This window comes from Thalassophryne amazonica, chromosome 23, assembly GCF_902500255.1.
Source record: "Thalassophryne amazonica chromosome 23, fThaAma1.1, whole genome shotgun sequence".
NCBI lineage: Eukaryota > Metazoa > Chordata > Actinopteri > Batrachoidiformes > Batrachoididae > Thalassophryne > Thalassophryne amazonica.
The window spans coordinates 27,693,617-27,720,606 of NC_047125.1; the positions used below are offsets into that span (position 1 = coordinate 27,693,617).

The window sequence follows — 26,990 nt, forward strand, 5'->3', positions numbered from 1 at the left end:
AACTCTTTGCAAATTTAATATTTTCTTAAAACCCCTCTATAGATGGTAATGTAACGCACTGTCAAGAGGTCTTGAGAAAAACATAATAGTTTCTGTGGCTGCAAGGCTACAAGACACGCCCATCGCACTACAAGACACACCTACTTAGATCCCGTAGGACCACATAGGAGAATGTGCAAACCAGAACATTCAAACTGAATATAGCAAAGAGCTATCCAATGTAGTTATATGGTAGTCATTTGTTTAAAAGTTATAGGGTTAGGTTATATAATAGGATACGCTGACTGTTTAAACTGGCGGTTAGCATAGGCAGCGCTTGCAACACAAACTATGGGTCCTGCTACAAGTTACACCCCAAAACATTCTCCCCCTGTTTTGCATTCCGTAGACAAACGCTTCTTGGAAAAAACAACAACATCCTGTTTCCCTACATGTCCCTTTAAATGAAAAGAAGCTGCTGCTGGCCCCGCCCCCTCTCAGAAGACAGGAGGAGCCGCAAGGATGATGTCATGGGAGCACTCCCTCCCTTTGTCCAAAAACATGCTGTTTCATGTCTAAAAACACAGGTGTACAGTAAATTGTTGGACTTTGATGATGTTTAACACAAAACACTAGCTCATATTTACTTTTGACACGAAGCAGAAAGTACAACCACATTACACCCATTATGGCATCCCTTCACTGGCTTCCTGTCCCAGTGAGCTCAGATTTTACGGTTCTGCTACTAACCTATAAAATTATTCATGGACTGGCACCTTCCTACCTAGCTGACCTAATTAAACCTTACGTACCGGCCCGGGCTTTACGTTCTCAGGGTGCAGGACTACTTTGTGTCCCTAAGGTGAATAAGAAGTCTGCGGGTCACAGAGCTTTCTCTTATCGTGCCCCTGTTCTGTGGAATGATCTCCCTGCGTCAATAAAACAGTCAGATTCTGTGGAGATTTTCAAGTCCAGACTTAAGATGCACTTCTTTTCCCTTTCATATGGCTAGCATACTGGTACAGTTTTGTTTTACACTTTTTACTCTTTTAATTCATTTATTAGTAATTGGAGCAGTTTGCGGCCTCAACTTTACCTAAATTCTGGGTCTTTTAGTGACGTTTAGGGCTATAGTGGCCAGCGATCACCTTAGTATTTCTCTGTTTTTCTTGTTGATTAATGCTGGCAAATTATACAGTATTTTTTGTCTTTCTGATGCCTGATTCTGTTTTTTCTCTCTGTTTAAGGTGCAGCTTCATCCAGAGATGGGAGTTGTATTCGTGCTGGCGATCCTCCTGTCCTGTGCGCCAATAGCAATTCTTGTATATTTGTCCGTGAATTGTTCTGTGAATTATTTCTGTAATTTATGTTTGTAGCATGGCCCAAGCAGAGGGTCACCCCTTTGAGTCTGGTCTGCTTGAGGTTTCTTCCTCAGAGGGAGTTTTTCCTTACCACTGTTGCTCTGGGGGTTGGTAAGGTTAGACCTTACCTGTGTGAAGCGCTTTGAGGCAACTCTGTTGTGATTTGGCGCTATATAAATGAAAATAAATTGAAATATTTAGTGATGAGAACAACATAGATTATTCACAACCTGACACCTTTAAATGTTATACACAATGCTACATTTCTTAATTCTTTCTTCAAACTCTCACTTAATAACAGCAACTCTTTGTGATCAGATTATCCATCTACTGTTAAAATTAGCTATAGTGCTGAGATAGTCTATAAACATCAGAAATATTAAAAAATGAATTTTACTTTTTACTTTTGGACACTTTATAAATTTCTATTTGTGCATGACCCTTTTTAATGGGAAGTATAGTTATTTTTTGTTTGTTTTTTTACAGGTCAAGTCACGTGATTCTCTCTTTAATTCAATTTAATAATTTTCACATTTCTGACAATTTTTAAATTTTGTTTTCATTTTTGTCTCTCTCTCTCTCTCTCTCTCTCTCGGGCACGTGCGCACGCAGGGCGCGCGCCTCCTCTCTGTAGTTCTGTCGGCAGCGTCGCACGCGCAGCGTTTGGGTGATATTTTTTGCAGTTTTGCGCTAAATGTGACGTTGTTTTTTCTTCTTTTTTTCCTTTTTAAAAGAGAATCCAGCGACGACTGCTCAAACCGGTGAGTTAAACGAGCAAACAAACAGTTTTTCGTTTTGTACTCTTGGACGTTTCCCCACTGTTAATTTTTATTTTAAATAAGCTAAACTTAAAAGGGCACACTGTCTTGCTCAGTTAAGAATTAAAGTATTTACTTAAGAAAAAAAAAACCAATTACTGGTTTATCAGCTGCTTAAATGTGTGAATTATTTTCAACTGACTGTCAGTGGGATATTTTTATGATGTTCAAATAGGTTTTGCCCTGATAAAAAAGTACAGAACTTATTTCTAATGTGGTCTTCAGTTGTTGTTGTTGTATTTTTTTATTTATTACTAGCGGAGTTGTTTAGTTATTTAAATATTCCCACAGTGTGCAGATATTTATTTTAAGGAGTGTCAGGGCTGGTTTGTGTAATTTTCCTTTTATGGTGATGTAGTAATATTTCTAGAAGACTTTACAATGTTCCAACTGCGATGTAGTTTACAGTTTATTTCCACCTATATGCTCTTTAATCTGGTTTCAAACAGGAATTTGCCATTCATCATATTTTCTATAAAACGTCAGATATATCACACTTGTATGTATGTAAATAAATGTGCTGTTCAATCTATGTCAAAATATTCAATTTGTAGTTATTACGAAACAAAAAAGGTAACATCTTCTAATGCATAAGCTGGAACCAGTAAAAATGTCTAAACATATTCCTTAAACCAGTTAACTGCTTGCTCATTAATAATCAAATAACTGCATTAGCATGGTATTTTTTTATTCATATTCATTGATTTGCTTTGGTTTAATAATGCCTGTACGTTCTCGTATTGTCTTAAATAACACTTTCTGGTCATGTCTATTTCTTGTGGTAACACATAAATATTTCACAAAAAATATTTTGGATAATTTGCCTGATGCCTTCCTGTTTGTTTTTGAATTTATAGTGTTTAATCTAAATGTTTTTGAGGTGTTCTAATTGGTCAGAATCTGGTTATACTGCATACTAGCTTCTGGATTCATCACCTCTGGTTGTCATTCTGTGATCAGTAACAGGAAAGTTTGGATTTTTCTGCTCAGGTGTTGCTGTTTCCTGTAAATTTTTAATAATTTATTTTTGATGTTATCAACAAGATTATTTTTGGACAAAAATCCAAGGCACCAAAATTTTAAATTTACAGTGAAATGAAATGAGTGTAAAATGCAAAAACCTCTGGTATCTTTTTCTTTTATCAATAATTATCAAAATATTTGACTGCTACTCTTCTGTTGATTAACTAAGGAGTAAATTAAAATGGGCTGCATTTATATAGCACTTTTCCATCTATATCAGAAGCTCAAAGCACTTTACATTGATGACTCACATTCACCCATACACACTCACACCAGGGTCAGGGTTCTGCCATGCAAGGTGCTCAGTACACACCAGGAGCAACGTGGGGGTTAAGGACCTTGCCCAAGGACCCTGAGTGATTTTCCGGCCAGACGAGGGATTGAACCCAGGATCCTCTGGTCTTGAGTCTACTGTTCCCCACCACAGTGGGGAGGTAAAACTTTCACCTCTAACTGAAAAACTTTTATGTAAAAATCAGAGTGATATTTGTTGTCTGACTGGGTTGTTGGCTGATTTTTGCCGGAATTATGTGTTCTTCTATTGAAATTTTGGCATTTGGGGATAATTGGCACGGGTACCAACGGGCCTCAAGGCCAATGAGGGACGTTATTACTTCTATTGTAGTCTTGTGCTGTTCAGTAGTACTTTTTGTACTATCCAATACTACGTTGCTTGTTTTAAGTATTTATTTGTGTGTGTGTGTACTTGTGTCATCATTATTTTTACTTTAATTTTACGTATCAATAAAGTGAAAAACCATCATTGTTCAAATGGCCCAGACCTCCCAGCAGGCCGCGGTGCTCCATCAGTGCGTTGAGCAGTTAACCTGACCCCCGGTCATGCCCGGCGCTCCAGTGAATGGGGTGGCATTTAGATACAGGTCGCTGTTTGGAAGTGTCCGTTTTCGTCACCATAACAACCTCCGAGACGAGCGATGCTCAACCCGCCGTTTACTCGTTGACTGTAAAAGGCAGCAGTAAAGTTAATTTCTTTTGCTTCCTCTCTGAAAGAAGTGCCGCAAATCACTCAGACGGATTGCTGAAAGACAAAAAAACCCAAATGTGAGCTAAAAGCGACTTGTGTTTTTAATGCTAATGTTTAAAAATGAGTTCTCGCCCGTCCTCGTGCCCACCACCATCATCGCTAAAACACGTTTACTGTTGTGGCCTGATTCTTCTCAGTTAGTTTTACTGCATTTCCATGGCGACCCCGTGCATACCCTCAGATATACACAGTAGTGTCTTAAGATTCTTGGATATGTTCTTAATTTGTTTTATACGTCTGTGATATTTTATAATTTTCTGGCAGTTGGGTAACGGAATTACAGTAATCAAAAATATAGCCAGATTTTTCTGTCATTGCAGTTCTGTTACTGTAGAATTGTCCAGTTTTTTGAGTATTATTTTATCTTCTCTAAGCAGTTAAGGCATCCAGATGATTGGAGTGCCTTGTTAGTGGTAGCTAACTTTTTTCTTTTTATTTTATTTGACACCAGCCTTCTAGTACATTTGAAACAACAAAACTGCATTTCTATATCTAATAGAGTTCCTGAGATATGGTCATTAATGCATTTTAGACAATGACCTCTGATTTGACCTTGACCTTAGACCTATAACCTTGACTTGTTGTGTGAGGACAGTCTACCAAGTTTATCCACCAAATTTGATTTAAAATGCATTTTGAAGATATGACCATGGACCGCAGAAGATGACCTCTGACTTAACCTTGACCTGAGACTTATGACCTTGGTGAAATCTGTGTTGATAACAGACCATCCATTGAGTTGATCCCCGGAATTTTGAATGAAATTGTTCTTTGGTGTTTTGAAGACATCACCACGGACAGTAGAAAATGACCTCTGATTTGACCTTGACCTTAGACTCATGACCTTGATGTGATCTGTGTTGATGACAGACCATCTAGTGAGTTGATCCCCGGAATTTTGAATGAAATTGCTCTTGGTTGTTTTGAAGATATCACGACGGACAGTAGAAAATGACCTCTGATTTGACCTTGACCTTAGATTTATGACTTTGACAAGATCTGTGTTGACAACGAACGGTCAACTAAGTTTATCTACCAGGTTTCATCCCGGTTGCTCTTTGCTTTTTTTTGAAGGTATGACTGAGGATAGTAGAAAATGACCTCTGATTTGACCTTGACCTTAGATTTACTGACCCTGATGTGACCTGTATTGTGAGAAGAAGGTCCACTGAGTTGATACACCAAGTGCGATTAGAATTGCTCTTTGCTTGTTGACGATATTCGTACGTACAGATGGACAGACAAAGCCATTACAATGACCTTTACCTGGTTTACGGTGAGACTTTTTAGCTTGATATTTTCTCTGAACCCGTGGACTTGTTCCACTGAGCTGACACATTCTTTTAATCCTCAAACTGAAGCCTTATTTCTGTTACCGCTGGGCAAAGTGTGTGAGGTAATCTTTCAGAATGCTGACAGCAACCAGCAACAGTAAACACAAAGAAACCACAAGAGAAGGAAAATGTATTAAAGCCTGCTTTGCATCCTTTGTCTGAATACATTTAGACTGCAGTTCTCCACTTATTTCATTCAGCCTTCAGAGCTCCAACAATGGTTTTTGAGCTCCATAGTGACTGTTTGCATGAAAAGATTTATGGAATGCATTATTATTATTTTTGCGTCATGCACACTCGTGCATGTTCTCTCTCTCTCTCTCTCTCTCTCCCTCTCCCTTGTAGAGGTCTGCAGCACCCTTCAGTCTGTCAAACCTCTTTTTCTTATTTGTTTGGGCTTCCTGTGTTTGCTCGGGGTCATCGCAGCAGATCTAAGCATTAATCTGCATTTCAATTTAGCCCTGAACTCCAGACGTGTGAGGATAATGTGGCACAGGTGGTCTCAAACTGGGGAACGTCTTGCGCCACTGTGTAAACATAAAACATGATAGTCACAATCTCTTTAAAAACCACATCTTTACAAAAAAGAAAGGAATGCATTAACTAACATTTTATGAATAAAAGCACATTTTATGGCCACCCGTCTTTTATCAGCTATGTGCTGACACACTGCCGCGTTTAGAACCTTGATGAAGATGGCCTTTTTGGGCTTATCATCTTCATACACTCACTCTATTTCTTGGCTGCTTGAGAGTTGTTTGACACGGCTGTATTTAGAAAGGCAGCACACGGATTCTCCAATATGTTCTAGTGCGCAAACTTTTTTTTTTTTTTCATATCTGCTGAATTTATCTTTGGCATTATAACCTTTCCTCACTGGTTAACTTTACCGATTTTTGAGTTGCATCCTTGTGTCTGCTAAAAAGGTCCTGCCCACTGTTGCATATTTATATGACACGTAAAGGTTAGACCCTGAATATAAAATTGACACATTTTAGTCCACTGTATTTCCAAAGACCAAATGCGGTCTTATATTTGGGAGGAGCTTACTAGTGACCCTAGCTCATTCACTACAGTGGCTTGAGACAATTTGACGAACTAGCATGTAACATACGCAAGTAAGTAATATAGGCTACTACCTAGTTTGTAGTTTTGCAAAAATAATTTACCCTTGCAGTTGTGATATTGCATTGATGTATACGACAAAGTGCCCGTCGTTACCCAGGTTACAAGGGCTTTAGGCTGTTCGCCACCTCTTGGTCAGTAGGGTTAGTCTTGTATTATTACTATGAATTAGCAGATAGGAGAGTTGCTGCATTACTGGCAAAATGAATGGAAGTTTGAAGCTGCCACCAATATGGATGCTGATTCAGAAAAGATGGAAAAGGATTTTTGGTGCTCGGTGCAAGGATGAGCGCGGCTCTAAACGCCACCGGTGGTTTATTTTCTGTGCAGTTCAAAGCTGATGTTGCTTTCATCTTGTGTGATACAGTATAATAATAACTTTTTTCACACAGTGTGAGTCACTGCCGGTGGGCGAGCGTTAGACGTCGGCTCTGTGTGTGTGTGTGTGTGTGTGTGTGTGTGTGTGTGTGTGTGTGTGTGTGTGTGTGTGTGTGTGTGTGTGTGTGTGTGTGTGTGTGTGTGTGTGTGTGTGTGTGTGTGTGTTGATTATTATTTATTCAGTCAGGCTGTGTGTGCTGTCTCCTCTTTGTGGCACAGAGGTCAAATAAATTTGTAGTGTAAACATTTGTCGCCGCGTTATTCGCCAGACGGGTTTTCAGTGACATTTGTGTGGGTGTGGTTTTTCCACTTTGACTGACAGGCATGTTGCCTTCATGGTCCGGCTCCGGGGCCGTTGCTGTGGTTACTGCTGGCTCCCTACCCCAAATTCTGCATTTGTTTTTTTTTTTTTTTCACAGGCCTCATCATGATAGTTATTTTCCAGTTAGTAAGTATAAATGTCAATATGACACAGTCACAGTTATGAGTTTTTGGTTTCATTTAAAGCTCGCCAACAAACCAAGTACAAATTATAACAATATTAATTTACAGAAACAACAATCAAATCCTTGTAACAAACAGGAACCTGACAAAATTTGGCGTTCGTCATGTTCACTTGTTTTTGGAGGTGATGGTCTAGTGGTTAAGGTGTTGGGCTTGAGTCCAGAAGATCGTGGGTTCAAATCCCCCCCTGACTGGAAAATCACTAAGGGCCCTTGGGCAAGGCCTTTAAATCCCCTATTGCTCCTGGTGTGTAGTGAACTCCTTGTATGGCAGCATCCTGACATCGGGGTGAATGTGAGGCATAATTGTAAAGCGCTTTGAGCGTCTGATGCAAATGGAAAAGCGCTATATAAATGCAGTCTATTTACCATTTACCATTTATATTAGACATCAATTCATGCAAATACTTTGTTTGATTCTCTGGTTCTGTGTGGCCTTGATATTTGCTAAATTCTGTCTGGCTCTGGGTTTGACCCTTCAAGGGTACCTAAGGTTAAAGGTCATCTAACCATTAGTAGAGAGGTGATGTGTGACTTCATGTTGGTGTTTAATGGTAACCATAGGAGATTCCTTGAAATAGTCATTCCAGATATTGCCTCTACCCATATTGGGCAGAATCGAGATTTTGGCCCAATGCCTTCATTTTTGTTTAATTAATTATTTGTTAATTTCTTTAAAATCAAACCACATTGTCCTTGGCTAAAAATCAATCATCCCACCAAATTTGATCAGAAATGGATTAAAACTCTTTGAGTTATTTTTCTCACATAGTGTGTGTAATGTGCAGTACTGGCCGTAATACCCTGCTGTACACTATCCCTGGATATGGGTGTAATGAAAAGACTAAAAAGACTAAAACGGTTTGGACAAATGTCTCAAGCAGAGTGACTCTAACCATGATTTTGATTATAATGTTAGTGTCACTGTTAATAGTTTCATTACCCGTTATGTTAACAGTTAATGCGTTGTTGGTGTCATTATATCTGGTATAAATAATGGCGCCCTCCAAACCTGTAAATCTGGCAACTTCCAGAAAACCTTCTCTGTAGTGGTGTAAAGACAGACGAGGGGGAAATTTCAGATTTAATGCATTAACCTTATGTAATAGCTGCTTCCGCTTTAGAAAAGCTTTCAATGTTTTTGATTGGATGTTGGTACGAATTTGCAGGTGGAAGTTGACGTTATCTACTGATAGGGGCATATTCTGTTAAACTTTGTGCATGCTGGGAAATATAGTGTTAGTGTCCTCATTTGAGCTGCAGATTTTTGACTTAATCTGAGCTGACATCATCCTGAGCTGTCGCTGGTCTTTCCTCCACATTCTTCCGTTGTTGTGTCTGACCTCAGTACTGTGAGTGAGAGATCACGGCTTCTGTTCGTGAGAATAAAAAGCGTTCAGTGAGGCGAGAACTGGTGAAAGCTGGTGTGGAAAACCGACAGTGGTGGTGCAGGAGATTGAGCTCTGAGACACACCTCATGACTTGGAGTTCTCTTCCTCTGACTTTTCTGCAGCACTCGCTGCTTTGGAGTAATTGGAGTGGATGTGATCCTCCGACGGTTCTGCACAAATAGCAAAAGCTAGGAGGTCACTGCATCACCCAGCCCTCTTTATGAGCCAGCGTACTGTTCGTTGACAATAGAAATGCTCCATTGCATGATACCTCAGATCTTCAGATACAACTCCTCACTCAGGAGGAGGAGGAGTAACAGGAAGACAGTGGACAGGAATGAGAGGAGCAGTAGTAGCCAGTAAATTAGTACTGATCAGTATGTCTGGTACTTATATTGTGTATTTATATTTGCAAACTGTTTTTTTTTTTTTTTTTTTTTTTAAGTTTCACTTTTGATACCCTGTGTACTTCTGCTGCTGGAACCTTAGTTTCCCTGAGGGAGTCTTCCCAAGGGATTAATGAAGTTCTGTCTAATCTAACCTGTCATGATACACCTATCACAGTTCCAGCTGTCATGATACGTCATTATATCCATGTTCACAATAATTATGTAGCAAAAACAACAGTAAAGAAACTAATTATTCTGAACCACAATGTTAAAAAATAATTGCCTTGAGGATCTTTAGCTTCTCCATCCTGAACATTCTGCAAGAAGTTTTTAAATTGCACTTTGCATAATAACATTCATAATGATCTGAACATGAAAAATAGAATGAATGGCCAGTGTTGCATGTCTCTTGGTTTGTTTGTTTTTCATGCATAGTTCATGTTTCAGTAAATGTAAAATAGTTTGGTTTTTCAGTTGAATCATCTTTCTCTCCAGCTACATCTTCAGTCGAGTGGGCTGTCTGTCTGTCTGTCTGTCTATTGTTTAAGCTCAGGTAACCCTTGGAACACTTAAAGTACATACTGTGTGTACTTCTATGTGATGAAGCCTTCGTAAACAGTCGTATCAGAGGTGGTAGTAGTAGTAGTATTCCTGACGTTGCCCCCTTGTTGGTTCGGTGCCTGCTGGTTAACCCAATGCCCTCATGTGAATCGGGTCGGCTCTTTGGACCGGACTATTTTTACATTCGGCTTTGTGTGATTGGATGACGTCAACACCATTCAAGTGAAAATCACTCCCCAAAAATGTTGAATGTAAGAGAGTGCGTCAGTCCTTTTGTGTTTGAGGCTTTGAAGATGAAGGGATGAGCAAGAAAAAAACAACAATATCAAAGTAGAGAGAGATGAATAGAGATGGATGATTGATGGACACAATGCGTGGATACAGAATAAAAATGATTTTATAATGAATCGGTGGATTGATGGATGACGATAATGTTTATGATGTTGGAGGATGGCATAGATGGCAGGATCAATAGATGGATGAGAAGAATGGATAGGTTGAAAGGTAAAATATTGATTATTTGAAAAAATGACGTTTAATCTCTACAGTCACATATTCTTTTTGTGCACAGAATCTCTGTGACCTGATTTTGTGCCAAGTAAACAAACTGTCATTGTTTGTAACCCGGTTTGTTACCACGGCGATCTGTAGGACTCTGACCGGTTGCCACGGCAGCACATGGCCGCCCTCGTCCTGGCATCTCAACCACACACACACACACACACACACACGCACACCGTGACATTTCTGTATTTGTGAGGACGCTCGTTAAGGTTCCCTGTCTGAAAAAGAGGTCTGACCTTTAACCCTAAAACTCGGTCGTAACCCTCACACATCCCTTTGAGGTTCGCTCAAACTAAACGTTCTCTTGTGGATGGACATTTTGTACACAGCCAACTGGTAGTGTGATGAGAGGGAAGTTTGAAATTACGATTGTGACACGCTGTCATCTTCAATACATCACGCATCGATGACGTCATCGATATTCAACTTCACACGGAGGAACGGTGTGCGAAATAATTCCACAGTTAAAATGAAACATGTTCAAGATGCATATAAACACGGGATCAAAAGTACTCAAAGAATACAGGGTAGCCACACCCACATTTCAAAGTATCAACCATGGAGAAAAAAAAATATTAATAAAATAATCTGAATGCATTCACATAAAATTAGCCGTTTTGCCTATATATTAGCGTGGGGCCATAAATTTGAACTTAACCTTAATCACTGTGCTTGCAACCAAATCAAAACATTTATTCCCATCCACATGCCCAATGTACTGGCAAAACTTGTTTTTGGTATATTCTTGAAATGTCTTGCAAAATCCACACTTGTACATAAAAGCGATCAAAGTGCAGACGCCTTTAGTATAACATTTTAAAACAGATTAATTAATAATGAATAATCCCTTCAGTATTTATTTTCTATTGACTGAGCAAATTAAAAAGCCTAGCCTAGCTTCTACTAGACTGGCTACAACAGCTAGTTTTACTGGTTAGCATATAGGTTGCTCAGATATTAAGATTTGTTCATATTGCTTTCAGCTAACATTAGGATATTAATTTGTCCAATTAGGCAGCTAGCCAGTTAATCATCAAAAGTTACTAAATGTTAACTTTACAGACAGACGTGAGTTTAGATGTTTGTGTCCAGTGTTTAGCACCATGCTAACAACACAAATGTTGAGTCGTCCATTACAGCCACTTCTGTTTTGCCAGATAACACTGATAAAAAATAATTTTCCTCAACAAAACAATGTTTGAAATGTAGCATTGGACTTTCTTGAACGCAAACCGCCTCATTTCTCATAGTACATGATAATGAAACGTCATTCGGAGAGGTTTCATTGACAAAAAATGCTGAATCAACAGCAAAGATGCGTTCAGCTGTCATGGTCTGGCCCTTTTGGGGCCAGCTGTTATGATTATGGACCTTTTTCCATGTTCTGAGCCTCTATGCCATGTCTTATTATCATTGTCATGTTCATGTTATGTTTGCTTTTGTTTCATTTATTCTCTGTGTATCTTTTCTTTGCCACATATTTAGTTTTACTTTATTGTTTATATTTGCTTTCACTCTTGGTCCCTTAGTTGCTTTAGTCTTAGGTTCATTTTGTTTATCACATTTATTATATTATGCTTTAGTCACAGGATTTTGTTATTATTTATTGTCAGTGTTTCTTATCTCAGTATGTTCCATTTGTTATTTATTGCACTTTCTGTTTATCAGTTATCTTGTTTCATTAATTGCATTATTCTGTAGTCATCGGGTTTGTTTATTCTCTGTTTATCAGTAGTTTATTTTGGCTCTTCTCATTTGTGATTTCAGTTATGCTTTTATGTCCGGTTTTGTTTTCAGTTCTCATGTTCATGCTCTGTCCTGGTTATAGTTGTATTTTAATCTGTCCATGGTTTCTGTTTTTGCTTCATCTTCTTTGTTTGCCCCTGCACCAGCTCTTGTGTCCTCGTCTGTCACTATGACTCTTTTTGCTCTGTGTTTTCTTCCACTTCCACTCTTGCACCTGCTCACGTGTCTTTGTCTCTTTCATCACTCCACTCTGTGTTTTCCTGCCTTCACTTTCTTGCACTGTGCACAATCTTTGTCTTCCCCAGTCACGCCCCTTCCAGAACTTTCACTGACACCTGCATCTTGTTTCACTAATTACACCACCAGTTATTTAAGCCCTCACAGTCTCACAGCTCACCACCAGATCATTGTCTTTGTACACCTTCCAGCCCTGTTCCTTGCTTTGTTCTTGCCTGTATGTATTTTGACTCTGCCTTGTTTTTTGCCTTTGACTTTGCCTTGCCTCTGATAGCTCTTACACCGTGTTTTGTTTTTTGTTTTTTTTTTTACCTGTGCCTGTTTTTTGTACCACGTCTCAGCCTCTTGTCCTTTTGCTACCTTTGCATCGCTGCTGGACCACCTGTGTACCGAACCCCTGCCTGTTATTAAACCATTGGAACTTGATCAGTCTTGCGAGCTTGCATTTGTGTCCCTCTGGTTTGTGCCACGCCTGATATCAGCACTGATGTTTAATCATTGTTCTGATGTTGTAAACATGTATTTAATGATCATTAAGTGCACATAGTTGAAAAATGTTAAAAAGATGAGTTTTATAGGTTGGCATGAGAACGATCCAGTCTTTGTGATGTTTATTTTGCTGAGTCATTGTTTTCCTGAAACAAGCTGTAGTCTTGTTTCAAAACTGTACTCTTCTTTATATTGTGATTATTAATAAAGTGTAGAAAATCTAAAAACTTTTTTTTCTCCATTTTCAGTGTCCTCTAACCTCTACATGTCACCTTTGACTCTGGTTGTGCCCTTAATTTTCTCAACACGATGACTCGTCTTCACTTCTGTGACCTCAGTCGAATGAGATGAACACGCTTCCGCTCTATGATCACCCCACCCAACATCACGACACTTCCCTTACCACCGTGCTAGCGTCCAATCAGCCGTGGTGATGCACATGATAGCCAACATCTCCTCGGCAAACCGCACAGAGGGTTTCCAGGAAGAGGATGTGGCCATCGATGTCCCAGCGTCTCCTCCTTCTTCTCCACGCCAAACATTGAGATTTTCAGACATCGAGGGAAACTTGGCGACACCACCTGACCTGGCTCCGCCTCCTCCACCACCGCCACCTCCTCCACCTCCTCTGCCGCCACCTCTGCTTCCAGGGCTAGGAGACCCTGCAGTCGGACTGAGGCGGAAGAAGAGCGTTAGGAGTTTCTTCTGGAAGACGATACCAGAGGAGCAGGTAGAGATATAGAGACACACATCTGATGGACATATTGAATGGCGGCAAGGGGACAAAAAAACACTGTCTTCATGTCCTCTGTCCAGGTGAAGGGGCGGGCCAACCTGTGGACCCAGGGACAGATGCAGCAGCATCGCTACCAGATTGACGTTCACACCATTGAGGAGCTCTTCGGTCACAGTGACTCTCAATCCAATGACAAGGCCACGCCCGCCCGGGGATTGAAGGCTCGAGGCTCGTTCAGGGACACCAAAGAGGAGGTGTGGTTGTGTTTGACGAAGGTGTGGTCACTTTCTGCCTATGATCTCAGAGTCATACTTGTTCTCTTGTTTGTCCATGTCACTCTGCCAGGTCTGTATTCTGGATCCTAAGAGAGGGATGAACATTGGGATTTTCCTCAAACAGTTTAAAAAGTAAGCCCCGCCCCTCTTTATGACTCATACACACACACTCACATAACAAGGCAACTCTTGGCCAAGCAGCAACTACATCAAGCAGCGCCACCTAAAGGTTAAATGCCCCCAATTTTTTTTGTGCTTCCTCACAATGGGGTTGTGAGCTCATGATCCAAGTTTATTTTTGAGACATCAAAGTGTTGCCGAGATATGACCTCACCTACTACATGGCGTGGGCGTGTAGTAGAGAGTGGGCATGTCCCCGGTGGCATGATTCATCTCCTGACCTTCATCATGAGGTGTTGTGGGTAAACAGATGCAGTGACGCCAGCGTGTCATGCAGGATGGCAGACACGCTCATGTCATGTGACTGAGATCATATTAACATTAAATCAAAGGAACAGGATCCCCCCGCCCTGCCCCTCCTCCTCCCCCCACCCTTCTCTTTTTAGCAAGTTCTCCAGCTGTAATTTTGCACTTTTATGGAAGTATTGAATTGAACCCAGTCAGATTGATTAACAACTTTATAAGGGTGATTCTTAGACTATGGGCACTTATTATGTCCTTTGATCATATTGTATGAAAAACAGAAAAAAGGGGAAATTTCACACTTTTATAGTTATCTTTACAATGAAAGTGTTTTAAGAAATTTGTTCTAGTAGTCTATGATGACTTTTTCACCTTTTTTCAGCATCATTATATGCAAATATTGCCATTTTGTGCTTGTCCCACACCCAGACTTTTGATCTTCAATGATAAAAATGAATGGTAAAAAAAAAACGTTTTTTCTAATGTTTTAAAATATCGCTGAATAAAATATCAGTAAAATAATCAAAACATAATTGGGGTATTCAATGTCATACAACTGTTGTGATTTTTTTAAACAAAATGTAGTTGTCCCACACTATTGCCGTAATTTCCACCACAACACTAATGTCCCTTTAAACAGTTTGTATGAAAGATTATTTGGGTAGTTTCTATGGAGATAAACAGTGACATCAGAGCACATGTATATAGCGCCAAATCACAACAAACAGTTGCCCCAAGGCGCTTTATATTGTAAGGCAATGGTGTGGTGGAAATTACATTTACAAGGCCAATAGTGCCCGTAGTTAAAGAATCACCCATAAACTTCAAGCTGTCTCCGTTGTCAGCAGCACCCTGTGACCTCGCCGTGGCGTCGTAATGCTAAACACGAGTTTCATTCAGCCTTGGCGGACGTCTGCATTCTCTCGAGCGCCTTCTTAGGACAAATACTTTTATTATAGCCTGAGAGGAAAACTGGCCTTGATTGTGATGACTTAAACTGTCTGAAGGAACAATGACATTCAACTGCTTGTTAAAATCTTTTTTTTTTTGCCAACTTTGATTGAATCTTCTTTTGTTTACAATCATTTATATAGTTTTATTCTAATAATGTCTGCTGTCTGTTTTATTTGCTCTTGACATTTAATTTTAATTTTTTTTTATTAACTAAACTGCTGTACAAATATATTGTTGTTGTTTCTTTGATTCTGGTTTGATCCCTGACCTCCTGACCTCTGACCTCCTGTCAGCTGTAATGTAGAATATATTGTCAAAACAGATGCTTCTTAATGCATGAATATAAGGTTCCTGAACTAATTTATGGTAGAAATGTGATAAATGTTTTTGCATAATTTTGTATCCAGTTTACGTCTACTGTAGATATGAGTGTTATTGCACATTGTACTGTTTATAATCAGTCTATGCTTTTACTTTCTCTTAAATTCATTTGTTTGTTGTTGTTTATGATGCATATGGTTTGGCTTCTGTTTACGAGCTATCAAATATTTTGTTTTGTAAAACATTTTGTAATTTTTGAGTTGAAAGTATATATAACATATATGTAACACAATATATAATTGGCTTATATTAATAACAGTAATAATAATTTATCATTATTGCACCATGTAAAACGACTGATAAATGCATATATTGACTTTAAAATCTTCCCTTTCCTCCTCCAGGACAAACCACGTTATAGTAGATGATATTCGCCATGGCAACAGTGAGGCGTATGGGGCGGAGCCTCTGAGGGAGTTGCTGAAACTGCTGCCAGAGGCGGAAGAGGTGACGCAAATGTGCACATGCGCATAATGGTGTCAGGATGTTGCCATGTGCTTCATGTCTTATCTTTCCTAAAGGTGAAGAAGTTGAAAGCGTACTGCGGCGATGTCTCTAAGCTCTCATTGGCTGATTCCTTCATGTACCTGCTGCTTCAGTTGCCCAGGTGAGGGGAGAACCACGTATGACTGTCTGACAAAAACCAGTAGGATGTTTTTATTTCAAACACTGTGTGCAGCTTCAAATACTTAGCTGTGCCAATCGATACGCGAGACTTCCCCGATGTCGAGGATGTCGTCTGCAACCTCATTCTTACTGAGGTTGGAGCCTGGGTCAAAGGGTGCCCAGGGGCATATCGGAGAAAAGGGAGAGGTCAGACACCCAGCACCCAAAACTAATCACCAGTATGCTAACATTGCATGACCAAAATGTTTTCTTCAAATTTCCTTGCGTGTAAATTACACTTAATTTTGACCAGATAGCAGAAATTCCTGTTTTCATAAGATAAACTATTAGCAAACCATATTGGTTTTTGCCTCAGCCTAGGACCGGCAGCCCCTAGGCTGTGCCGGAAAACAACAAAGCCATATGCTCCACTGAGGGACGAGCGAGACCAGATGATGGCGGTCAGCCCTGTAGCTAACATATGCCATAATAACTGTGTCCTCCTGAGCCTGTGTGTGATGATGCATAGACCTTAACCAGCATCCGCTGATGACGGGCCCCTAGCTCCTCCTGGGCCCTATCTTGCATTTGTGGGTTTTGTTTTAATAAAGATCTTTAGAAAGTTAAACAGCAGCATGACTGTTTGATGCTGTAGATTTAACTAAAAACACAACAAAACTTTTGTTTTTTCCAAAGATATCAGATTCTAAATGTTTTCTTCTCCCTGTGCAGTTATTTGGTTCGTATCGAGTCCATGCTGTTGAAGGAGGAGTTCCCGGGGTCGTGTGAGGCCATGAAACAAGACATTAGGACACTTCGCGCTGCCATCAAAGGTAGAACTCGTAATTCGGTCGTACTGACGAGAACAAAATCTGGACACGTTTTAGCTCGTCATTTCTAAAAAATTTACTCAGTTTTTGTAGAATTGTCCAATTAAGTCATTTCTGTTGCCATGCAGAATTCATCTATACGATCACTTACTTTGCTGAATATGAAATGTTCTGTACCCATATTCTTTATTAGACAATGAGGGAAAACTTCAATTTAAAGAAACATTTGTTCATAAGAAAGACAAGAGAAATAACATAAATGTGGTATTAATTGATTTTTACTCACGTTTTTGGTGCAGATGTCATCAGACAGCCTGCAGACACGCTCTCTGTTACAGGGTGTAACACACTACCTATTTTTAGGGGTGTGTGTGTGAACTTGATAATGACATGAATGCTAACGAAGCTGCACACGGAGACATTAAGCGCCTGTTTGTCGTCTCGCTGTGCGAGGAGAGTTCTTGCCTGTGGATTTGTCCCTCCATCCTCTCATTCTGTTGGAGATCACCGCCTCGTTATAATCCCGCTTCATTAATTTCCAGCAGTGCTGGGATGGAGATTTAAACTGAACTGTTTGCTCCTTTTTCTTTTCTACCTCATAATTTCCCGTAGCTGTTATTTTGTCTGGACTTTGCAGTGATTTTCTGATTTTAAAAAGGTAAATTTCTGTCTTGTTTGCAGAGCTGATGTGTTGTGAGGAGCTCCACGCTGTTCTCCACCTGGTGCTGCAGGCCGGAAACATCCTCAACGCTGTGAGTGAGACAGAATGAAAGACCAGAAAATAAAAACTGCAGAAACCTGTGACACACTTTGACCACATTAAGATGAGCCATAATGTGACCTTTTGACCTGTAAAAAAAAAAACCTCAAAATGCTGGAAAACCACCTGATCTGAACCGCATATGTTCATAAACATTAAAATTCTGCATTTTTTTGCTTGTGCTAACATGAGTGGTTTTGGGTGTGTGTTGCAGGGAGGTTACGCGGGAAACGCTGTGGGCTTCAAGCTGTCATCCCTCCTTTCTCTGGCCGACACTAAAGCCAACAAACCGGGCATGAACCTGCTGCATTTTGTGGCTCTGGTCAGCATCTTTTCTGTTCATTTAAAAGTTATTCACAAAGCAGGTTAACAACAGGAGAACTCGAACCGTAACATGAAATGCGTCCTGACGTTCAGCCTCCTGAATGTGTGGGCTGAAATGGGCGGAGCCTCGTTTAACGTGGGTGTTACAGGAGGATGTTGGGGGGGGGGGGGGGATGGTACAACTGAATGTGTATCTCTGGGAGAGCAGTAATTCTGGCCCCAAAATACACATACTGAAGCACATTTGCATTCAACTTTGCACCATATTACACATTTACATTGCACATTAAAATTCAAATTTTGCACCATATTGCACAATAAAATCTTGCAAAATATTGCACATTGAACATCTTCACCATTATGCACATTTTTTATTACATATTGAAAATTTTCACCATATTTCATAAAGTTACACATTTGTATTGCACATTGAAGTTCACATTTTGCACCATATTGCATATTTAGATTCCAATTTTGCACCATATTACACGTATATTATGCATTTAAATTTTGCACCATATTTCACATTTGAATTTGGTGTTATATGGCTCATCACTAGTAAATCCTGTTTACCCTCACAGTTATCTGATACTCACATGATGTGGGGTAGTTGTTCTGTAATCCATCCACTCACCATTCAGCAGGTGTCAGAAACATTAATGTAAAGGTGCATCAATGCATATTGCATAGATAAAACAAAGTTGTTTTTTCAGTTGAAGTGGTGCATCAGAAAGAACCACCATCTAGTCACGTCCTCCTCATTATGTGCTCTTTTTATGTGGCGGGTTACAAGAAAATCGTGTTTATTATGTTGTAGTTATTGTCTGCACAATCTGTCTGGGATAGACTAACACACCTGCTCATTTGCACTTTTGTTGTACAAGCTTCATGCTGTTACCAGTTTGCAAAATAAAATCTTTCAAATTGGCCAAAGCTGTACCTGCTGGGGAATAAAGCTCAAATGTCTCAAATGTAAAATGTGGAAATGAGTCATTCATAATAAGGGATTCTTTTGTTGTTCAGGAAGCGCAGAAAAAAGATGAGAAGCTGCTGGAGTTTCCTCTGAAGCTGAGTCACATCCAGGCAGCTTCCAGGTCAGACGTCATTTTCACATGTTAATTATCGTTCTCCAAATGCAGACTCCTGTTGTTGCTGTTAAAAACCTTAAAGCTCCTGTTTTCTCAGCAGCTTTTGTCTGCCATATATCTTGCACAACATTGCCCTCTGCTGGTTTTCCATTATTACTTCAGCGTTTCCTTCAGTTTTGACCTGATTCAAATGTGAAACACAGAATTCATGTATATCACATATGCATTTCAGGATAGTTGTAGTGTTAATTATTATTATTGTTATTATTATTATTCCAGGATCTCCTTGGAAACGCTGGATTTCGACCTGCAGTGGCTGACGTCTCGCACACACTCAGTAGAGGAGAGCATCCAAAGAGACACAGAGCTGCTGCAGCAGCTGGATGCCTTCCTGCAGGTAGACGGTTCGACTTCAGTGTCAGCTTTAAGTTACCAGATAGAATACTGTGTGTTGATCATATGCAGAGCTGTTATTCTCTTTGCATCTCAGCGTGCCACTTCGTCACTGTGCTCACTTCGCGGCAGCCGGCAGCAGCTCAGGAAAGAAGGCAACGAACTGCTGGAGTTCTTCTGTGAGGACAGAGACACATTCAGACTGGACGACTGCTTCAGCATCTTCAACACGTTCTGCTCCCGCTTCACTGATGCCGTCCAGGTGACCACGTGAACACAGACTTATTTATGTTTGAGCAATGATAATATGACACTGGCAAACCCACTGGGATGGACTGCGGTTCATAAATGCTTTTAAATTATAACCTGACAATTTTTAAAGCATTCAGTTTTGGTGTCAGTTTCCGTCTGATCCAGAACAGCCGTCTGGCAGGCGTAGAGCTGATATGGTATAACGGATGCAGCCAAATCACAAGTGTTTTATGCCATCAGGGTACAGGACACATCACAGGCCATCTGGCAATGCAAGTTGACATGTGCACCATATTGAACACTAAGAATTAGCACCGTACTGCATTGCACATTGGCACCATATTGCACATTGAGAATTGGCACCATACCATATTGCACATTGGCACCATATTGCACATTGAGAATTGGCACCATACCATATTGCACATTGGCACCATATTGCACATTGAAAATTGGCAGACTACTGCATTGCACATTGAGAATTGGCACCATACCATATTGCATATTGGCAACATATTGCACATTGAGATTTGGAATGGTACTATATTGCACTTTGTTACCATATTGCACATTGAAAATCGGCACTGTACTGCATTGCACATTGGCACCATATTGCACATTTAGAATTGGCACCATACCCTATTGCACATTGACACCATATTGCACATTGAGAATTGGCACCATACCCTATTGGACATTGGCACCATATTGCACATTGAGAATTGGCACCATACTGTATTGCACTTTGTTACCATATTGCACATTGAAAATCGGCACCGTACTGCATTGCACATTGGCACCATATTGCACATTGAGAATTGGCACCATACTGTACTGCACATTGGCACCATATTGCACATTGAGAATTGGTACCATACCATATTGCATATTCGCAACATATTGCACATTGAGATTTGAAATGGTACTACATTGCACATTGGCACCATATTGCACATTGAAAATCGGCACCGTACTGCATTGCACATTGGCACCATATTGCACATTGAGAATTGGCACCATACCGTATTGCACATTGGCACCATATTGCACATTGAAAATCGGCACCGTACTGCATTGCACATTGGCACATACCGTATTGCACATTGGCACCATATTGCACATTGAGAATTGGCACCATACCATATTGCATATTCGCAACATATTGCACATTGAGATTTGAAATGGTACTGCATTGCACATTGGCACCATATTGCACATTTAGAATTGGCACCATACCCTATTGGACATTGGCACCATATTGCACATTGAGAATTGTCACCGTACCATATTGCACATTGGTACCATATTGCACATTGAGAATTGGCACCGTACCCAATTGGATGTTGGCACCATATTGCACATTGGTATTGGCACCATACTGTATTGCACATTGTTGCCATATTGCACATTGAGATTTGGCACTGTAATTGTGATTTGGCACCATATTTCATATGGTGCCTACATGGCGCCTAGTGTGAATTCAGCAGCTGGACATTGAGATCTTGACAAAAGTTATCATACAGAAGTAGAGCTGATGTAACATAACTGATACAAGCCTTTTATTCTGTTCCAGTAATAACAATTCACGGGCCGTCTGGCATTTTAATGAGCATCCGATGACTACCGCTGCCACCTGCAGCTTAGTGAAAATGACATTATTCATCTCTCTGTTTATTTGTGCCTTGCTCTCTTGAAAGGAGAACATGCAGCGAGAACGTAAGGAAGAAGTCCGTCAACGTCAGTTACTGGAGCTGGAGGAGCAGAAGAGGCATTCATGGTCTGGTGGTGAGGAGGTGAGTTGAGCATAAACACAAATACACAAATCTCCCTGTGTGTTGATGAATTTTCATTAATCCTGCAATCTGGTTGTAGGTGGGCGGAGCCTTTGGTTTTTGCCACAGCAGTGAGATGAGTATGATTGGCGCTATGTCACAGCGCAGTGAAACTGGACTGCTAATAGAGTTCCTGTCCTCTAGGACACATCGCCGCTCACCCTTCAACAACTTAGACAAGTCAAGATGGTCAAGGAGCTTAAGGCGTTCCCGGAACTCCCCATCCAGGTCACCATCCCTTGTTGCAGAGCGCGATCTGAGCACTTTCCTGGGGGCAGGACCACCTAGTTCTAAGGTTTTCTGGGAGACTATCCAGGGAGAGGCGAGGAAATTTTCCCAGTCAACCACACACAGGTTCATAAATCCCGAATATTCCACTCGGAATCAAACCCAAAGCCTGGCGGTCAAAGGGTCCAAGTTATCCCGAAACCAGCGGAATCAGATTGGTGAGATGGACCCACAAACTCCTCCTCCTCCTTCTTCCAGGAATACAGGGGGTTTAAGATTAGCATTGACACAACATACAGCCATCACTTACCTCAACCAGGACAACACTCGGACTCTAATAGACCACATAGGCCCTGCCGGGGAAGTTGTTCGCAAAGCTACCGCCAACTCCAACCAGCAGCAATCTGACCACAACAACAATGGCAGTCATCTGCCAGATCATTTTTTAAATGAGCAGAAAAAAGTGCTTTCAGACCACGAAACCCACTTTCGTTTGGGAGATGAAAAAACCTTAAACGCCAGTGAGGATTTTAGCATGCAAATCCCCTCGAGTGATGAAAAACCCCAAACCGGCACTTCCAAAATCAGCAACATGACGGTGCTTATAGAGAAATGCACCCTTGTGCCTGAGCTGAAACTGTTTGATAAGGTCATGACCCCAAAATGTCATGAAGGTGAAGTGCCTCACTCCATCCGCCTCCATGGACATCACCAAGACGATCTTGTTGTTGCAGATTTGGAAGAGGAAGTAGCAGACCAATCCCGTGTCTGGGAGGCACAAAATAATTCCCAAGTTGTGAATACTGGAAAATCCAACATGCCAATGAGGTGTTCCTCCTCACCCACTCCATCAGAGAGGGAGGAGGAGGAGAAGATGGTGGTGTGGTGTGTGACGGGTGTGTGTGAGGCTGCTGATGAGTTGACACGATCTAACGATGTACCTGTGCAAATGGTGGATCCACGCTGGCATGATAACCAAGCAGACCATCAAGATTCCTGTACTGCATTCAGTCGAACACCATCAGAACTCCATCCAGCCAATAAGACGCCAGTACCTGAACCCATCAGCAGCCAACCAGTGCCCGTGTCCCGCCCTGAAGACCCGTCACTTCCCATCTCATCCAGCAGGCAACCTGCATCAGCCAATAAAATGCCTGCTGTCACTACAGATGCCTCGAAGGAAGATAAAGGACCAGCCAGTCAAGAGAACGTCGCAGAACACCTGTCCAGTGAGAAGATAGGTTTGGATGCTCTTCCTGAGCAATTACCACATGGCAAGAGTAGAAGTGAAATCAGTTCTCGTTGTACAGCCAAAGAAAATACAAGAGTGGTTTCTTCCACCAGTGAAAAGGCACAACCGGAAACCTCGACCAAACTATTGGGCAAGAACCGCCCTTCCTCTAAAACCCGGCCTTCTGGGCTCAAGGTTTCAAATGCACAAACTGCTGTCTCCAACAAATCCAAAGCCATCCGTACTTTGACCAAGTCAGAGAACGAGGACATCAGGCGGGTTGTGCACATTTCCAAATCCACCCGAGGTGCCAGCTCACCGGGCAAACACTCTGAGAAGCCTCCAGGCCACAAGAGTCCTTCAAGGACTTCAGCGCCTGCCAGTCTAACAGTGTCTAACCCCAGCGGTGCCTCCCTTCAGCAGGGGGACAGACCCTTGTCTGCCCCTTCATCCCGACGTGCCAGCATCCACAAGATACAAGACCCTAAAGAGGTTCCTGCAGTCAAGGAGTCTGTCAGAGACCAGAAGGATAAATTGCAAAGACGACCGTCCATCCGAAAGCCTTTAGTGAAGCCCAAAGCCCAACCAGAGGAGAAAATGTGCCGCTCCACACTCCGGGCGCTGTCCCAGGCTGTAGCAAAAGGTGGTGGCAGTGCAAGTGCCCCCGTCACCCCATCACATAAAACCACTGCAACTTCATCCTCACAACTTCCAAGCTTTGCTCGAAGCACTGCTTCTTCCACTTTCAGACGGAGTCAGACCACCCTCACTTCTCCTGCTCCTCCTCATTCTTCCCATCGCAGCACAGACTTGTCTCCCAAAACCTCCCCTAGGACAACCTCCTCCTCTTGCACCCATCCGTCCAGCACGGCCTCCACTTTTATCCAAACAGGCTCACTGAGAGCCTCCATGTCATCGAGATCTTTAGATCTACGCAGCCCGTCATCGTCGTCCTTGCAGAAGACATCTAAGAGTATTAGGACGCTTCCTTGCTCCCCAAGCTGTGACTCACTGGCTCCACCTAAAGGCCAACAGCAAAAAACCAGCGGCAGCTTCTCGGACAAGTCGTCTCATTCAAATGAATCTGGGAAGCCCACTAAACCAGGCTGGAGATAACAGGAGGAGTCTAGGCTATGTTCCAGCAAGACATCTGGATGGTGTCTCCAAGTCCTTCCTTCTTATCTCTTTTGAATATTGAAACTTTTTGACATAGGAAGAATGAATGCAGTTCCAAATGAAAGCAGAAAGTCTTCCTCAGGAAAAACGACAAGTGGCAAAAGAAGGAATGTCCAAGCTTGGGTTCGAAGTGCAATTAACCGACCCTATCTTTGTTTGAAAATGAAGACAAATTTGGCTTCTGCACTTTACACTGCAACCCTACATGGAAGTATAACCCATAGTCTCCAAAGTGTTCATTCAAACACTTTAGGTGTCCGTAACGGGAGAGGAAGAATTCAACTCAGAATTATTGTACTATACGTTCTCTAATTAAAACTGATGTTTATATAACCCGCCTCAAATAACAGCCGGGGATGCGACCCCTTTGAAATGTATAAATCTCAAATCCAGGTAGTTTTAGACCTTTTGGTTTTAACTCCGGCTTTCAAAAAGAACGATGTCACTCTATCACGTGGAATTTTGTTCCAGTGACTAATAAGAATCTTTTCTGAATAATTACCAGCATGTACTTGTTAAATTTCCTCAACTTTAAAGAAATGGCGACCTTATTTGTTGGACGTTTTTTATGCCTGTAAACGTTTAAGTAGATTAAGTAACACTGACGTCTTTAAAGGTACGGTAACGGCTCCATTGTTACTTTTACAAATAATTATTTTTTTAAAGGCCGTCTTTGTTTTACAGACAAGCAACATCTCGCGGTTGTGCAACTTTTATTGTGTAGCAAATCATTGTTATGCAACTTTCAATTCTCTTGGGAGGATGTCGAAATAAAACGGGTGGCAAAGTAGTAACAGACAAATCTGGGACTTTGCAGAGCTGCAGTTTGTCCATTGTATTCTACCAACGTTGTTGCCTTATTTTAATGATGACCTTGGCATTTCGCAACCCGTAGGTGAGCCCTTTATTTTCCAAGAACTTGACAGATGTGGCAGGTAACTTGCACAAATTGGAGAAACAGGAAAAAATAATTTAGCATTGCGCTGAATTGCGTAGACATTAAATTGGTTTGAGACAATTTCCTGCCAAAATGTGGGTGTGAAATAATCTGAGAAAAATAAATAGGAATCTTGACTTGCTCAGGTGTGACATCACTTTTATTATATGCATGTTTTTAAAAGAAAATGACAATAAATAAATTTTAAAAACAAATATTGAGGATTTTTTTTTTTTAATTAAGTTCCTCCAAGTATAAAAGAGATTTGATGAAATGGCATTATTTTATGTGTGAAACGACTTTTTTTTGATTGTGCACCTTTAGTGTCACTAACCACACTGAGGTTTTTTTTTTTTCCCTGTGTGTAACCTGGTTAAAATAAATTTGTAAATATGACTGTAGCTTAAAATCACTGAGAATCATGTCAGTGATTAGTTTTTGACGAGGAGCGATCCAAAGTGTCTGTGCCTTGTTTGTACATTACTCTTATTTATGTACTGTATGTGTTTAATTGTTTGATATATAATGTATATACTAGTTAAATAAAGTATTATTCCTTCCAACATAAGCCAGACACAACTTGGTGGAATTTGTTCTCCAAAACTTGTTGATTAAAAAAAAAAAAAAGAAAAAAAAAAAGTGTTTCTTTTGCTTTAAGATTTTTTTTTTTTTTTTAACTTTAATTTATATTTAATGCTTTTGTTGAGCTGCTGCTAAACGTTTTGAAAAGTAAAATTCATCCATAGAGGTTTTAGCTCCCGATTAAACCTGCAAAACAAATATTCTGCAAAAACAAATTAGATTCGAGCACCAAGGGTCTTCTTCAATATTTAATCACTATTGAATTAAAAAGGTAAATTAACTACAGTCATTATCAGGTTCATCTTTCAGCATTCTTGGGTCAATTTTAATTCAATTTGGGAATGTAGACAGTTTGGGATTCATATGAATTTTCACATGGAAATATGAAATTTTATCTTTAATATCTGCACAAATTGCCTTTGAACTGAAGAAAATGTTACAGGATTTGATTATGAACGTGATTATTGATCCCCTCACTGTTATTTGATACCTGATTAATAAAACAGCTGAGGTTAATCCCATTTTCCAATTAACAAGTTTGTTTTTGCCTTCTGGTCATACTATGATTTACATTCATCTGTGTAATCTACATAAAGGTTTATACATATATAAATTAGTCGTGCGTTATAGTACCTTAACAGCTTGTCTATTCTTAAATTTTCTACACTGGGGTCCAAAAGTATTTGGACAGCTGAAACATGTTCTTGCAGTGTTGACTTGGTGAGGCTAAACGGGAGAAGCCCAAAGAGCAAATATCACAACCATTTTGGTTGGCCATTTTATCTTGGAAGTTTACTTCTGTAATAACCATTTTCTGTCGTCTATAAACCATTATGATCTATTAACTTGTCTTTTTGTTGTTCTTGTTTGAAGCCATCTTAATTTATCTTATCTTAGCTGATTTTATTTAGTCTTAACTTATCTTGAAAAAAAGTATTATCTTGAACTAGCTATTCTTAACTCTTGTTCTTATCTTACATTATCTTAAAAATAAAATAAAAAAAATAATTTGTTTATTTAAAAAAAAAACTGTCGTCAT

At 40.4% G+C, this 26,990-nt stretch overlaps 1 protein-coding gene across 3 annotated transcripts; it reads left to right on the plus strand.

Moving 5' to 3' along the window:
* Window positions 1–1,578: 1,578 nt before the first annotated feature.
* LOC117505463 (FH2 domain-containing protein 1-like) lies at window positions 1,579–25,926 on the plus strand. Of its 3 annotated transcripts, none has more exons than XM_034165122.1 (14): window positions 1,579–2,101; window positions 13,192–13,673; window positions 13,760–13,933; window positions 14,025–14,086; window positions 16,057–16,159; window positions 16,234–16,319; window positions 17,051–17,151; window positions 17,830–17,900; window positions 18,123–18,230; window positions 19,256–19,326; window positions 19,600–19,717; window positions 19,811–19,975; window positions 21,663–21,758; window positions 21,838–25,926. In XM_034165122.1, the coding sequence occupies exons 2-14, from the start codon at window positions 13,377–13,379 to the stop codon at window positions 24,370–24,372; spliced, it is 3,987 nt and encodes a 1,328-aa protein (XP_034021013.1). In that variant the 5' UTR covers window positions 1,579–2,101; window positions 13,192–13,376; the 3' UTR covers window positions 24,373–25,926. The 3 variants fall into 3 exon arrangements, with proteins under 3 accessions (XP_034021013.1, XP_034021015.1, XP_034021014.1); XM_034165124.1 differs by lacking the exon at window positions 1,579–2,101 and adding an exon at window positions 3,598–3,615 and having other exon boundaries at window positions 21,838–25,385; XM_034165123.1 differs by lacking the exon at window positions 1,579–2,101 and adding an exon at window positions 12,612–12,671 and having other exon boundaries at window positions 21,838–25,385.
* The last annotated feature ends 1,064 nt before the right edge of the window (window positions 25,927–26,990 follow it).